Here is a 16,339-nt window from a genome sequence, read left to right as displayed (position 1 = left end):
ATAGAGAAATTAATGTATATTCAGTTCAGATGTGCTTTGAATAGTTCCTTAAAGGCATCTCATAAAAAGTCAGCCAATTCAATGAATTTATGCCATCAGACATGCAAATATGACATGCTGAAGACTGGCTGTTGTTTCTTTCATCATATTTATTTGCTTGGCACAAGAAAATCGAGGGCAACTAGCACTTGTTAAGACAGCTCATATATCAGAATGAAATGTTGATGTTAAGCGTGGGACATAAATCATTTTAATAATAGGGTACAGCAGCCCTCTCTGTAATTCACACACTTCTGTTAATGGGTTATTTCAAGCTCCTTTCTTATAGTTACCATGGTGTCTTTTAGAGGAATTGCACATTGTGTCTGGGTCATCTGTGTGATTTTCAACCAGTTCAGCTCCTGTCTTTTACTGAGGGATGATAAAAGTATCAAAAGGTGATGTATGCCAGTGCTTCCTTAATCTCCAGGGGTTTATTTTATTAAATTAGATGATTTCACATCAGAGTTCAGTAGAATTCAATCCCACGTTCACTTAAGTGGCATGAATGTGGTTCTAGATCTACTTCCAAACATTGTTAAGATTTGGTTACTACACAATATAGTTCCCCTACCATAGTTCACCTGACCAGCCCAAGTCTAGACAACACTACCAGCCTTTGACTCATCTTCAGAGAGGCTCCTATTACAGATTGGTATGCATTTAATAGATGTTTGGCATAAATATGATTCAGATGTGAAACATCTGATTTCGTTGTGTTGTTGAGAACATTAAATGATGTAACTGGCTCCTCTGAGCCTTTTTATCTTCTTTACATTACTCTGTGAAGGATGGTAAGATCACTTAGTTTCCAAACTGAATGTGTTTGTATTCAGTTGGCTCTTAGAATCCCAGTGTTGTCAGGAAAGAAAAGTGTAGCCCTGTAAAACTGTTTCAGCATCCAGAAGGAAATGATACAGAACAAGTTGTTCACATACCATGTATCTTTCACTGAATGTAAAATGAGTGTTCAGTTCTATTCCTGCCTGGCTGCCCTTGCTGCCGGGAGTGAATGGATGTGCAAGAGGCAAGACCAGAAAATTAGGTCAAAGCTTTAACAAGTCTTTGTATTTGCTGTTGTTTCTTCATTTCCTTTACTCTGAAGCACTTTCTTCATACCTGTGCCTCTTCAGAGAAGCACATTCCTTTAGCATCTTTCTGACCTGCGGTCTTCATACTGTTCTGATATAATTTTTTTATTTGTTTTCTTCATTGAATTTGGAAGACCTACAGAGTCTCTATCCACAAAGTCCTTCCGAATGCGCCTGTTACCCATTGATGTTAAGTGCCTGAGTTTGTAATAGTCAAAGAAAAGAAGAGAGCAAAAATGTCATAAACCAGGGACATTAATGATTACTGAGAATTTGGACTTTATAGAGAATAAAGTAAGACTCACGTGTATCCCAGGAGAGGATAGCAATTGCACTTCTTATGTGCTGAGAACTTTGAAGAAGGACCCACCCAAACAGACAGTGGAAAAGTGCTTTTATGCTCTCATCGTGAATCACCAAGAGGTATAAACAAGTTTAGATAATGCACAACTGACACATGTGTACTGTGGGTGTTTTGGAAATTGTGGTTATTTTGGAAATCAGAAGGAAGTCACAGAAGGAAAATTTCACAGTTTTTCCAGCTATTCTACTCTGACCCATACCTCATAGCTGAAACTCAAGGCTACTAGACTGAACTCATCCATTGTTTTACAAAGCTGTGATACGCACACCAAGCAGTGTGGAATTTTCATAATAATGCAGTAATGAATAGCGCCTTTCAGTGCATGTATAGCTAGAAAGAGCACAGATTTCGCTCAAAAGAGACACTTAGTCAAAACTCTCACTGAAAGAAATGAAGTTGATAGAAGTCTTGCAAATGGAAAGTATTCAGGAGGGGACAGATGAACTTTTGAGCAAGCAAATTATTTATATATTTGGAAAATATCCATCACAACAGTAAGATAAATCTCAGTAGGTTTAGAAATCCAGTCGGACAAACTTGGAAAAGTTACTATGGATTTCTTAGATATGTTTGAGCTTTTTCTCTACTTTCAGTACTTGTTTTTCTTGTCTTCTTTCTCACTCCAAACAAACTAGATTTTTCCCACTGACTGTCTTTCAGTTTGCCAGGTTCATAATGCGTCCAGTTTTGGATCGTCTCCCTTAAATCTACCTTTCCAACAGTTTCTGACATGAATTCCTCCAGCCGTCAGAGATGTGGCTTATCTATGGTTCTTCGATCTCTTTGTATCTGTCTAAAAGTTTTTCTCTTCATTTTTTTCCTCATCCACATGTTCAGGCTCAGTGATTTACTGTTTACTTCTTTCTAAAATGTATCTTCAATTCTAATCTAGATATTTGGTAGTCTAACTTCTACTTCTAGAGTGCCTTCAGAGCAGAGAAGTAGTTAGTTGTAAAATCACTATGAAAGACTTCCATGGAGACAAGGATGGGGAGGAGAAAAGCCTGATAAGTCACTAATGGAATTATCTAAGACCTCAAAGGAAAACCAGGAAAGTAGACCCAGAAGATTTTCTGCAAAAGGCTCTACAGTGTGCTAATTTAACACAGTTTCTAAGTGTATGGTAAATTTGAAAAACAATTACCCCAGCAAACCAGTGCTAATAAAAATTGGTTGTTAAAATATTCAGATGTAGCAAAATTTTACTACTTTCTGTGTGCATAGATGTTACTTAAGAAACAAGTAAATGAATGAAACTGCTGCAATTCACTGGCATGACATTTACACCTCTGGTGGTGGTGTTGCATTCTAGTATCCTTAAATTTTCAGTCAGTAAGGAGATCATATTCTTAAGCTATGATAGATTGTACCACTTGTCTCTTTTTCTCTCTCAAGCAATTTTTTTCAATGTTTTAATAGAAATCAAATGTTGGATGTTCTGCTGTCCATTTAAGAACAGTCACAAATCATTGTAAAATAAAAGATTTTCTGTTAATCACATACTGCTTTAGAACAATGCTACTGTAAAATAGGTGTATATTAGAAACTTGTCTAGTGCATATGTACTAGAAATATTATTTGTGAACAACTTATTATATGTGAGAAATACATGTGAGCAACAAAGCTCTTTTGTCTACAGAACTTTCCACTCAAAATGTAAACAATAGTTGCATTTCAAAATGTTTAGTGAACTTTTTCAACTAAAAAACTTCACAAAAATAGAATATGGTATTTGGGTCACTGATTATGATTATATTTGCCTCCTAGAGCTTCCTTTTGCAGAATTTTGAGTATTTTTCTTTGAAGAACCCAGAAGGATAAACATGTAAAAAATTTTCCATAATGTTATTGTTTCTCTTTACAGTATAATATTTTGTTTCGATTCACGAGGCTGACACTACTGTTTTGGTTTTGTGATTTTATTTTAAATTCAGTTCAGTGATTTTTGTTGACCTGAGTTTCTGGTAGTTTTAAAATCTACCAGTTATGCAAAAAAGAACTGTTTGTTTTGGAGGAAATTTCTTAAACCAAGAAAGTATATAAGCCTAAGGGTAACATGCTGTTGTGGTTAAGTGTCTTTCTTCCTATACAAATGTTAAATTAATGTAATTTATCAGATTAGATCTTGATTTTACACTAATAACATGGTTCACAGAGGATGTATTGTACCTCTTTGAATTAATATAAATTCTATAAAGAGAAAGAAAATGATGTTTTGAATAGCTGCCAAGACACTGTTGTTAGAGCACATGTTTTCAGTTCAAAAACATGTATGGAATTCATGTCAGCATTAAGTTGAGTCTGCAAGACAGTGGATTCAAGGATTAAACTTCTCTACAGTCCCAGTGAAAACCCTGATAATGCCAGTGAACTTCTGAGAAGGCAATGAATTGTAGTTATTGGGGCACATAAATTCATCAGAGTATTAAATGTATTATGGTAGATGAGAAGAAAGTTAGTTTATAGAGGTTGAAGATATCAATTTTACATCTCTGTCATTAAGTTGCATTAAAAAAAATAAAGTGGCATTAAATTATAGAAGATTAGTAACTGAAGGGCAGCTTACACATGAATCATTGATTCACTATGTGACTCAGAGTTTGTGACGGGAAGGAGTATTTTTACCTTCAGTCACCCACTTAAATCCAGCCCCAGCCTAAAGTGACTCAGCCCTGACCGTCTGACAGCTGTTGGGTGTTCAGCTGTGCGGTGAATCGATGGGGAAAGTGCAGTCAGTGGACAGGTGTAGAAAACCCATCACTGTAGGCTTTTGCGGTCATGGCAGGGAAGTTACGGATTACGTGAACGCGTCATTTGAACCAGCCATTTACTGACGAATTTCAGAGAAGAGCACGTCGTTTCTTTAGTCTCTGTTCACGAAAGGAGGATCAATCTGCCCATCAATAAAGAGTGTGCATGAAATTCGTAAATCGATGTCTAGTACTGTGGATGTACAATCCTATGAGAAGCATTCAAAGTGCAGATGATGCTGTCTACAGGGGGATTTTGGATTATGTTGGCAATTATCAATAATCACTTTTCTAGTGTGGATAAGATCTGAATGCACTGAGTGGTTCAGATGTGGCAGTAGCCTTAGATCTGGTGTGGGTTATAATGTGCCACTCAGGAGCCCTGTTTTACTCTGCTTTATCCTGTTGTCCTCATCATGTGGGATGTTGCATTCACTGAATTAATGTTTGTCCTACAGCTCTTCAGCAGACTTAGTACATTATTATTATTAGGTTGTTAGCGTGGTTTTCCTTGCTATAAGAGAGATTTACAGGTCTGTTTTTTGTTTTACAGATAACCATTCAGAGGGACAGTGGTTTGGATGTCAGTTCCCCCAGGCATGGAAAAGTGGATCCAGACAACATGCCACATGTTGGTGGAAATACTTGGGCTGGTGGAACAGGTTTTTCATTTTTTTTTTTAATGCATCGTTGAAGGATGTCTAAGGGAGATGCTGTGCCAGTCAAAAATGGATTTATACAAGGCCATCCTCTGCTTAGAGTGCAGTGTCGCTTTATTGCTGGATGTCTACTTCAATTACATTTTGTTGTCATTTCTTTTCGTTGGCCATATAGAGAACCAGAAGCTTGCAGCCAGAGAACCTAGGCTGAGTCATTTGCCATTCTCTTAGATGTCTCTGTAGCCGCAGCCATTTAGGTAGTGTAGGCAAGAGGAACACAGAATAGGCAAAATGCCTCCTGATTCTAAAAGGGCATGATAGTAATCAGTAGATAAAGTGGTTTTGGGAACAGTGTAAACCAAAAAATTCTAGGGAGAAGACAGAGTCTGAATGAATGGCTTTAAGGACCAGGCGCTTTGAGGAGATGTGCAAGACATACAATCTACAGTCCCCTTTGTACAAGGTGGAAACCATTATGAAACTGGTCTTAAGGGACTATAAACACAGGTATTCCAGAGGAATTCCTTTTCACCATGATAGCTGTTTGATTTTGAAAATCTTTGGCAATAAATATTTCTACTGGGAATTGTTGGTGAAATTTTTGGGACGTCTGTAGACATGACAGTGGAATCTTTAAAGGAAATATGTTCTTATTTATTATGGAATGATTATTTTTAATTTTTTTTTAATCTCAATCCTGTTAGGTGGGAGAGACACTGCTGGGTTAGGTGGCAAAGGTGGGCCGTATCGACTGGATGCTGGACATAGGGTTTACCAAATATCTCAAGCTGAAAAAGATGCTGTTCCTGAAGAGGTTAAGAGAGCTGCTCGAGAGATGGGTGAAAAGGCCTTTAAACAGAGGTAATGTGAAAGTCTTTATTTTCCCTTCCCTTTCCCAGAATAATTTGAAAAAGATGGCTAAAAAGAATTTTCTTCCTTAACTGCATTTATCAGCTACCTTACTCTGATCATTATCATTTACCAGAGCTTGCCAGCATGTGTTTAACTGTTCTGGACAAGGTGTATAGAATGTTTTATTGAATTAACTGTTAAAATGACTGTGTGATTTGGTAGAGTAAAACAGAACTAGGTTAATAAGGAGAACGATGTGACTATTGATCTTTTTTAAAAAGGGTTCTACCATATGAAAATTTCTTTGAATTATGATTAATCCAGATTGTATGTTGTTAGGAATTGATCAGCTAACAAGTGTCTTTTGAAATGGACCATTACAAGCAATTTGCTTCTGATTGAAAGGCCTATAGCCAAATGGTGAGATGATGTGAACTATTAGAGCTCAGCAGACACTTCTACACAAACCACAAATCTTCCCAATGTTAGTGTAGTACTTGATGACTAATCAACTGTTTCCCAGACTGTGCACAGAGATTCAGATTTCTTCCACCAACTGAACTCTCAAGTCAACCTCTGGTACTTTGCATTAAAAAATCAAAGTGTATTGATAGTCATACCAAGTGAGTTTTATGTTTCAGCTTGGGACATATTGCCACGTGAGTATCTGAAAGTAGAGAGTACTAGACAGAGGGTAAAACATCAGAGCAAATAAATTTAGAAGCATCTTAATCAGCTCGTGTTTTGTTACTATTAACAGTGTGTTTCCCAATAGGGGGCAAATCTGGGTGCTGTGAGGAGCAGGTGAGATTGCCATTTGCTTCAACTGATGTGTAAATAATTAGGCTGTTAAGCATAGAGCACACACTGTACATGAATCACTGTATTTAAAACCAGCAATTTATCTATTGCCTTCTGGTCAAGTTTATTTTTTAATCATGTTTTAATTACTAAATTACCTGGAGCATTTAACATTGCTATTAGAGCATTAGTGATTAATAAAGACAGGTAAAATATATAGATTATGTCAGTGCTTGAAAAGACAAGACCCTAAAAGGCAAAATACCTTTTAATGGTGATTTAATTTACACAAGCAACATGCAGAATTTTAAATTAAAAATAGTCACTTAAGATTTGTTTTCCGGGGGAAGGCAGAGCTTGTTTTGCCTTTTTTTCTGGTGCTTTATGGGGTGGGGGTAGGTGAGGAGCACTACTTTTAACCCTTTCTACATTGCCATTCTTCAAAATTGCTTATCAATTGCTTCATAATGCTTCGCTTCAGGATACGGCATGGTGGTGTTGGGTTGATGGTTGGACTTATCTTAAAGGTCTTTTCCAACCTTAATGATTCTGTGATTCTGTGATAATAGAAACAATCAGTACATACGGTCTTGGATACTGTACATCTCTTTGTGCATATGCACATATACACACATGGCATGCTTTAACGATTTTCTACCTGCCTATATGGTGGTTTGCAAAGTTTGTGCCAGGGGAAATTCCTGGATACTGCTATGTGTTGTGGAAACAGTGCAGATGTGTCCTGTAAAATCTGAGTACCTGCACAGGAGATAACAATTCATGTCCTGCTAAAACCATGTACCAGCTGTAAATGTAGCCTATTCTGAAGCCACATTTGATTTGGATTATTATTCTGTACCTCTTGCACAATTGTGGGAACTAAGAGATAAAAGTTAAGAATAGGGAGGTTGAAGTCATCAGGCTGAAGAAAAAAAATGAGGAGGAATGCAGATTTCACTGCTTGCTTTATACATGGTTATCTAGACGTGAGAATTTTAATATGAAAGTTATTGATTGTTTTCCTGGCTAGATAGTACTTCTAGTGGAAAACATTTTAATTTGCCATATTTCAGTAGAATGAAGCTAGCAACTACTCTTGAATAGATGCAGTATTTTTCATGGTATTTTTCTGAACTAGCTTTCACTGTGGATTGATGTAGAGTCTGGTAAAGTAAAACTGCACCTGAGGCGGATTTTTGTTTGAAACAAAATGTTTTCTTCATTGATATGAAGATAGTGAACTCCATTGGCAGGATCCATGAAATAAAGTGTATAGCACTGAAAGTTACCTTTTCCTGCCTCTAATGAATAATAGTTGGCTATAATGACTATGGCTATGCATTCAAAATAGAAAAAGGCATAGTCATAAAGAGACTACAAAGACAACAAATTTTTGATGTTTGATTTTAATATTACCATTATTAGGCTAGACTAGACAGCAATTTTGATCTGGGCCTCCCTTGTTTCATTCTCATATATAGTATATGTTCCAGGGTATTAACTTGTATTAAAAAACTTGTCACTAGAATTACTTTACTGTCCATTTCTAGTTCATTTAAAAATCAGTAATTTCAAAGCAGACTGAGTGAGATTTACACTGTTATGAAGTGCTTGTGTTTGAAATAAGCTGTGCACAGATAGGCCAATATGTTTTAGCTCAGGGCTGAACCCAGCCACGTGCTGGGTGGTAGGGTGGGCAGATACACAATACTGCCTCGCTGCATGATGCTGGTCATGGAAAGCGTTGGACGGTGCTCACTCCCAGCATATCCACCTGTCCCCTAGTTCATTCTTCACCATTAGGCCTCTGTAATTAAATTTCAGTGTGGCTTTCACTGGTTTAAGAGTTATCTGCTTAGCTACAATGTTGAGAAAAATGATACAGAACTTTAAGTGGGCACATCTTAACTTATAGAAAAAGCATATATCTGTTTTTACAGTGCAGATGTTGCGTTCTCAGTTAGACCTCTGAACAGAATAGCGTTCAGTGACATGACTAATTTCTTTGAGAGGGAGCACATTTTTGTTAATGTTCATTTAAAACTTCTTTGTTTCAAGGTTTCAGCATTTTATGAAGTACAAAGATAGGTATCTGAGACAGTTACTAGTTGTAGGTCTTCAAGGACAGATTTTATAGTGTACCTTTACTTAACCTTTGTGTTAAAGCATGGATCATGGTATGTTTAAAATACTCCGACGATGAAGTAATGAATAGACACTCATGATCCTTTTATGTACAGATAGCAACACCTGAGCCATTAAAACCTTTAGAATTTGATCACAGTTTTCAGAACATCTGATTTGCTTCCTGAACATTAAAGCAGATTAGGAAAGAGGATTAGTAACTTTAATAAGTTTTAATGTAATGCAATCCTTTTAGACATTGGTGATCACCTGTCTTTTCAAAAATTCACAAAAGCGGCTGCCACTACTGTGATTTGTCTCTTGTGTCTGGTTATTACAGTCTGAATTTGCCTGTTATCAAGTAAGCTTGTTATTTACATATGTAAATGGATGACATGCTTGTTTCCTAAACTATTCTTAGCTCCCTGTTCTTTGCTTTAGGTTGAAAGAGATTCAGATGAGTGAATACGATGCATCAACTTACGAAAGGTTCTCTGGAGCAGTCCGACGTCAAGTTCAGTCACTCCGCATCATCTTAGACAATCTGCAGGTAACCTTAGATTCACTGATAAAGGAACACAGTGAGCTCATTACATTCGGCCACAAATACTATCCTGCTAATATTTTGTTGGCATCTCACGGTCATACCTTTGAGGGCTAAAAGCAGATTCAGATCATAACCATGGTTAGGATAAACAGTCTCATATTCAAAGGCAGCTTTTAAGTGGATCCCAGTGCTCATATCTTCAAGTTACAGTATTCCCATACGACATCTTACAGAGATTACTTACTTGTGAAAGAAAATACTGTGCGTTATTAAAAGAATATGTGGTGGTGTGTAGATCACAGCTTTTGTCTTCACGTCTTCTCCAAAAGACTTTTGTAGCTTGGAAGTGCAAATACAATAGATGCTACAAGAAACACTCACTTCAGGTCATAGCTCTACTGCATATGCAGCTGAAAACATGAATTTTTCTCAGGTTTATTTTTAACTCTTGTTAATAAAAAAAGGTGTAGCCCAAATCTAAGTGGAAGCTGACCAAAAACACCAGTTTGCCTTTCTTCTAGTAATTGGTCCTCTGGTTGTTCCAGATTTTATTAATACTAGTGTTCATATATGGGGTAAACAAAATTAAAAGTGCATTGTTTCTAGGAGGAGTCTGCTAATCTTCAGTGAAAATTAAAGGAAAACTAATTTTACTCCTTAAAAGACATCTCTGATTAAAAATAGTTCTGTTGAAGGCTACCAACCACTGGTATACATATACCTTAGTCCATTAGTTAGTCACTGTGCTGTGTCTAATCTGTCTCCTTACTTCAGCAATAAAACTGAAATATAGAAAGAAATTACTCTGTGTGATCGACAGACTCCTCCTGGGTCCAAAAACCCAATCCTCTGGTATTGCAAGTAAGAAAGGTAACATTATTCTTTGCCTTACTGATATCTTCAAGCCATTGTAACTACAACAATGCTACTATAATCTCATATATACACGGAGAACTGTTAGCTGGTTTTTTTATGAATGCATCAATTCAGAGAGCTCCTTGTAAAATGAACATTTAAGATGGTCATGATTAGGTGATTCATGCACCTAATATGTGTTTCAGTTCGGGACATAGGCTTTTGGCTTGTAAAGACTGATTTCAGTTGAAAAATTTTAGATATAAATCTCAGGTTTTCCTACATCTTTTATATCTCAGTGCTTTTTTTACCATGTTTCTAGTAGACGTGCCATTGGAAGCACGTGCTAGGTGTGAAGTGAATAAGTGAATCTTCAATTTCAAGTCTTTTCTTAGTCTGCCTTATCTATACCTTGGAGCCAAAATTCTTACATTCAGGGGTCACATTAATCATAATCAAAATATAACATATTTTAATATAAGGAGACATATCCTGCTGCTTTGTTAAAAAGGTCATTTTAATATGAAGGCAAAGTCTTATAAGCCTCAATATTTTATGAGACTTTGCTAACTTCCTGGCAAAATCTAGCTAACCACAGAGATAGTAAATGTACTTTATGATAAAAAGCCAAACTCACTGAAATTTGGAAAACTAGCTTGTAGAGTAAGAGCAAATTTTTAGCTTTATAAAATTTTATACAGATTTTGGTAGGTTTTTTTATTAGAAGATGCACTAGGAAAATTAAGATAAAAGACAGCAGGAGTTACCTAATTGGAAAATGCTTGCTGTTAATTGGGAAGCTGAGTCCAAGCACGTTTCATGTTATCTTTTTGAGAAAAAAAAAAAAAACCCTTATTTGAATTCTTCAGCATGGTAAGTCATTCAACCCTGATGAAGGACTATGCTTCTGTCTTACCTTTTTTCTGGATAGTGCTATGTACACTGTGGGTTCTTAGCTAAAACTGTTTTCTTTCTGTTATCAGTCAGACGTTCCTCATTTCTCAAATAAGAAGTCAATGGCACAGTCAGTGGCAGTAAACTTTGCAGCTCAGATGTCTGTGTGTTTTTAACTTTAAGTCCCAAATTACCTTCTCAGTAGAAAACACTTTTGGCTTTTTAAAAATGTTTGAGTTTGCTTTGTTTCAAACTCAATGTGTTTGCATAACAGAAATATATTGTCCGTTCTTATTTAACCTGGATTTACCTTTCAGCATATGCCTTTTTATTGTTAGGTTTGTGGGTTTTTTAAAAATATGTTCCTTTGATTAGATTTTACATACCAAGAATCAAGAGCCTGGGATTCAGGTCCAGTTGTCAATGGCTCACAAAAATTAGTAGCAGCAGAAAGAGATGTTGGAATAGACTGATCCTTGAAAGTAATAAGTACAGTCTGAGAACGTCATTTCATTGCTCGTTTTACTTTGCATAACTCACTGATCTCTGTCAGCTCTTTGAACAACATGAACAAAACTTTATGAGTTGTCATTTATCTTCTGTAGAAGTAGCAAAGCCAAAAGTCCAAGAAATCTCAGGCAATGGTGAGCTTTCTCCTCTCTCCTGATGCTGACCAAACCCTGAATAACGCCTGTCTGTCTGAACTTCAGATTCAAAAGCTTATGGTCAGTCAGTCACTCAGAAAGGCCTTCGTAGACTTTAGAGGACTTGGCTTCCAGAAAATACTTCTCTTTTTATTGATCATTACAGAGGGAATCTGGGGCAACTGTCCCTGTAACTTCTGAGCATCATTTAGGCACCTACATTTAAACTAAGCAAACCTGAACCCAAGTCACCGAGCCTACTGGGGCTCTGTCTGATTTAGACCGTGTGGGAACTGTCTGGTCATAGCAGCAAGAATAAAATAGTGGCAGTCCTATAATAAACATGGCTCAGAGAGCTGACGCTGCGGAAAACCCTGTGCCTCATCCATAGTAGTCTTCTGATTTCAGCAGCTAAGGGAACATATACATAATGTTTTCCCAGACACAAATGCAGACCACAACTGGCAGTATTCCATACCATCCTGTACTGTTACAAGTTACATATTTAGATCTGAATACTTCACATACGCAACCTTTTCTATGATATTTATAGACATCACAGTTATATTTTGCGGGATTTTTTTTGTAAATATGCCTTTGATATCTTTCAGTGAAAAGAATTACTGCAGTGGTGTTATTGTGATCAGCCTTTGCCATGCTGATAAGATATGGCATCTAGCACATTTTTCAAATTTCAAAAGCAACACAATGTATATATACACAATATTTTTTCATCAATATGGTCGCAGTATATTACAATAGTAATGACTTGTATGCCCTTTCTAGTAAAATATCAAAGCAAGGTATATATGTAAGAGTTCTGTTTTTCTCTTAAAATTGTAAATGCTTGTAAACTTATGGTGCTTTTAAGCTCAGGATAATTATATATTGAAAATGCTCTGAAGCTTTTCTGTAATATATATGTGCATTGTATAACACACGTGCTTAAAGGGATTTTTTCAGCTTTTATAAAAGGAAATAAATTCTTAGCAATTTTGCATGTAAGAGGCGGATGCTAAGTAGTCTAAATAATCTTAGCATTGATTTGGAAAGAGGTTGGGTCAGATTCTGTAAGCATTCTTTCCTATTTTAAGAGAGAATGTCAACTCTGTGTTCCTCCAATAAAATTTCAGCTCAAATACTGGCCTTTGTTGCACAAGCTTCTAAAGGTATTAAATGGTTTTTAACTATGCCCATAGTTAAAAGCAATTTTCTTTTCACACTGCTCTTCCTTGAACAACAAATAGCCACAAAGCTAAAGCATTGTCAATGAAAATAGTAGTGAAATTAGTTGAGAATTTGCCTAAGGAAACCAAAACTTTATAATCTTCTGTTGTTTGTCCCTCCTGCCTACTGAAAGGAAGCAAATAACAGAAATTCGACAAAACAGCAGCCTTAAGGAATCATTAAGGATCTACCTTTTTTCCAGTACTTAGAGTGGCTAAGATAACTAGGAACAAAGTCATCTCATCTGCATCATCCTGGAAGATGCATGACTCATTTTAGAGCAGCTCTGCTCACTCAGTAGCATGTTGTCTCCAGGAGCATTTTTTTAATGGTTGGTTGGAGTGGTATTGAAATTTGCCACGTGTTATCCTACTGTGTTTTTCACAGCAGAACTCCTATAGTGTGACACTTTGGTGGAGCATGTAGAGGTTACCTGGAATTTGCAGGTATCTTCTTGCGATGTTACACAACTCTTCGGGCAACAAAGGAATTGATGATCCTATGGAAGAAGGGACTTCAAATTTCATCCCAAGAATATTTAATGATAGTGGGAACTACTAGTTGGTGGTACAAACTCACGGATGCCCCACTGCCAAAGTGGATTAAAGCTAGGTTGACTGTAGCACCACGAAAATGCATCAGAGGGAACAACTGACTGAATTCACAGCTTAGGAAATCATTTCCACTTTCCCTTTCTGTGATTTACTGAGGTTTCCATGTGTTGGTGTTGGTTTTGCCTCCCATCAGGAAGCTTCTGTAAAGCTTTTGACACAACCTAACTAAAAAAACTGTGTGTGTCCAGCTACGTTAATTCTATACTGTAAAATTAATTAATCAAAACATTTTCCCTGTGGCTTTGTATTCTGTCTGCCCACTTATTTTCTTAGGTAAGTGGTCCATTAGTCTGGTAACTATAGGCAATAGGCAGTAGTTCAGAACTCCTTCTTCCATACACATCAAAAAGAAAAACTCATAAATTTTGACCAAAGCAAAATGAAAGATCCTCTGAGTCTTAAGAAGCCATCATCTGACTGCTCAGACTGGACAAAAATATAAAGATTCATACTCTCAAATCCCAGGCCTGCAGTTTACTGGGGATTTGTAACGTAACACTTCCTGCTGATCAGAGCGCAATGGATTTTCATTCCTGAGAGCCAACGTTTAAGGCAGTTTGTGTCCTGCTGGATATTTGATTTGCCTCCAGCTGCTGACCAGCAATTTTCTGAGAGTGCAAATGCATTATACATATAAATTTAAAATCTTCTTTCCTTGCTGGGCTTACTATTAGGATGAGCAACTTCAACCTGAAGACTTAAGCAGAAATGAAATAAACCATGAAACCCATATATGCAGACCTTACTGTCTTTAGATGGATTTTAGGTATTATGAACCATGATGAAGTTATCTTTTGAAAACGTTCTTGAATATGTTCTTTATAATATTAAAACACTTGAGTCTTCAATGTTAAGCACTTCAGTGTTAAGTGCTTGCCTCTATATACAGGAGTTCAATGAATATTTGAGTTCCTGGATTGTAATGAATGTTCATTAAGACAGGCTGCTGTTCATTAAGTACTTTTCAAGACAATAAAAAACACATTCAGTGGACTGTCTCCTGGGTATCATAATTTTCAAGGGTTTTATTTTAAAATATAAATATCCTTGTTACTGGTGTTACTTCAGAAGAAACCACTTACCATTACATAAGGTAAATACTACTTAGTTTTACCTTTGAGTCACCCAGTGTTTTTTTCTTGCACTGCTTGGGTGGAGAACACATAACAAATGGTCAGTTATGCATGTCTATCTGGTTGTATGTGTTTCTACACAAGCAACACAGATTTTCAGCACATTTGCAACAAAAAAAGGTTAACATTCCCGCAGTCTGCAGTTAAACTGCCATATATGAAACGACTTAAAGATGACAAAATTACAGAGGGAACATGTTCTTTGTCAGTGTTGATTTTTCTTTCAGAGATAAAGAGCAGGACAGCTATGAAAATGTGTTCGGATTTCTTTGACTTATGCCAAAACTATCACATCATTACAAAGGAAATTAATTCATACGTCATGTTCAGTATGTCCTAAATTGCTTAAAATCATATTACTGAGTGAATTAAGGTTTCTTTTCTGTTGTAGGCCAAGGGTAAGGAAAGACAATGGCTGAGACACCAAGCTGTTGGAGAGCTAGATGATGCCAAAATCATTGATGGGCTGACGGGAGAAAAAGCCATATATAAACGACGGGGAGAACTTGAGCCACAAGTAAGTATCCAACAAGTAGCATGGAAAGGTAGGGAAGCACTTAACCAGTTTGCTGTTTTCATAGTGGCGGTACAAATCTAAATGGAGTTTCAGTGAGTTATAGGGATGAGAAACTCAGAAGATTCTTGGGAAGATTGGGAAGAATATTGGGAAGTCCCTGAGACAGAGGCAAGCACAAGATGAAAGATTTGTTTCATCTCCATACACATGTATTTGCTATTTGCCACTCTCAGAGAGAGGATGCTGATCTAGGCAGTCCTTTGTTTTTATGTTCTTATTTTATATTTTATATTTTATTGAGCTGAAGGCAATTAGCACAAAACATTTTTTTATTTGTCTAAGAAAAAGGAAAATATTTTCTCACTAACTTAATTTCATTTAATTTTCAATAATAAATACCCTGATACCCTGAGAGGTTTTTTAAAAAAAAAGCCTTTTACAAATGTCTTCTCCTTATTCCATGATATGCAAAGAATTCCAACTTCCACAGATACTTAGATTTACAAGAATAAAAATTATAATGCAAAAAAAAAAAAGTGTGAGGAAAAGCCATTAAGATACAATAAAGTTGTCTGTCCTATGGCTCAATTCAGCCATTCCTTGGAAGACATTATGGTTATGCCTGTGTGAGTCAGCAACAGAGAAACCACTTGAATCAGACCAACAAAACCTGGCCAAAATTGGTGGGGCTAGTCCATGGTATTTAACAGTAATACTTAATGACACATTGCAATTTTTAACTACACTAAGAATTTTTTTTTAAATAGCTGAATATGACATCTTTTTGCACGTCAGCTACCCACATCTGATGAATCCCTGGTATTAGTTTTTTATGCTACTTGGTCCTGATGTCTGTTGCTTCGAACAGTTTATGGAACTTGGCAGTGCCTGTGTGAAAGATCAATAACGGAAAACTGATTAGATCTTCATTTCTCATTTTTTTCAGAATGTATTTACTCAATGTATCAGTTTTAAGACTTTGTAAAAATGGTTCAATTAGGAAAAAAAAGGACACCTTTATGTTTTGAATAAAAAACAAAGAAATGTAGGATTTCATGGGCCTCTCTCTTGCTTTGTTTTTGGGAGGACAAGGATGCCAAAGCTTACTAAGAGCATAATTAAAAGAATAAAGCACACAAATGCATGCAACCCTTTACAGGTAAAAGAAATATTTTAGACATTTGTTTTTAATGTGACTGGGTTTTTGCTAGATCGTCTTTAATAGCCT

At 36.4% G+C, this 16,339-nt stretch overlaps 1 protein-coding gene across 1 annotated transcript in view; it reads left to right on the top strand.

Annotated features, from left to right (window-relative positions):
* The window catches only part of VWA8 (von Willebrand factor A domain containing 8), a gene marked incomplete at its 3' end in the record, with an annotated part of 194,281 nt that overhangs the window by 163,058 nt on the left and 14,884 nt on the right, over positions 1–16,339 (top strand). Inside the window, exons 38-41 of the mRNA XM_082001198.1 lie at positions 4,798–4,906; positions 5,608–5,764; positions 9,122–9,230; positions 14,986–15,111. Of these exons, the coding sequence (XP_081857324.1) occupies positions 4,798–4,906; positions 5,608–5,764; positions 9,122–9,230; positions 14,986–15,111 (501 nt within the window). The remainder of the gene's footprint in view (positions 1–4,797; positions 4,907–5,607; positions 5,765–9,121; positions 9,231–14,985; positions 15,112–16,339) is intronic.

Source organism: Phaethon aethereus (assembly GCF_964289735.1).
Source record: "Phaethon aethereus genome assembly, chromosome: 1".
NCBI classification, from domain to species: Eukaryota; Metazoa; Chordata; class Aves; order Phaethontiformes; family Phaethontidae; genus Phaethon; species Phaethon aethereus.
Note: the sequence above shows the minus strand (reverse complement) of the source record. Positions and strands in the feature narration are given on the sequence as shown.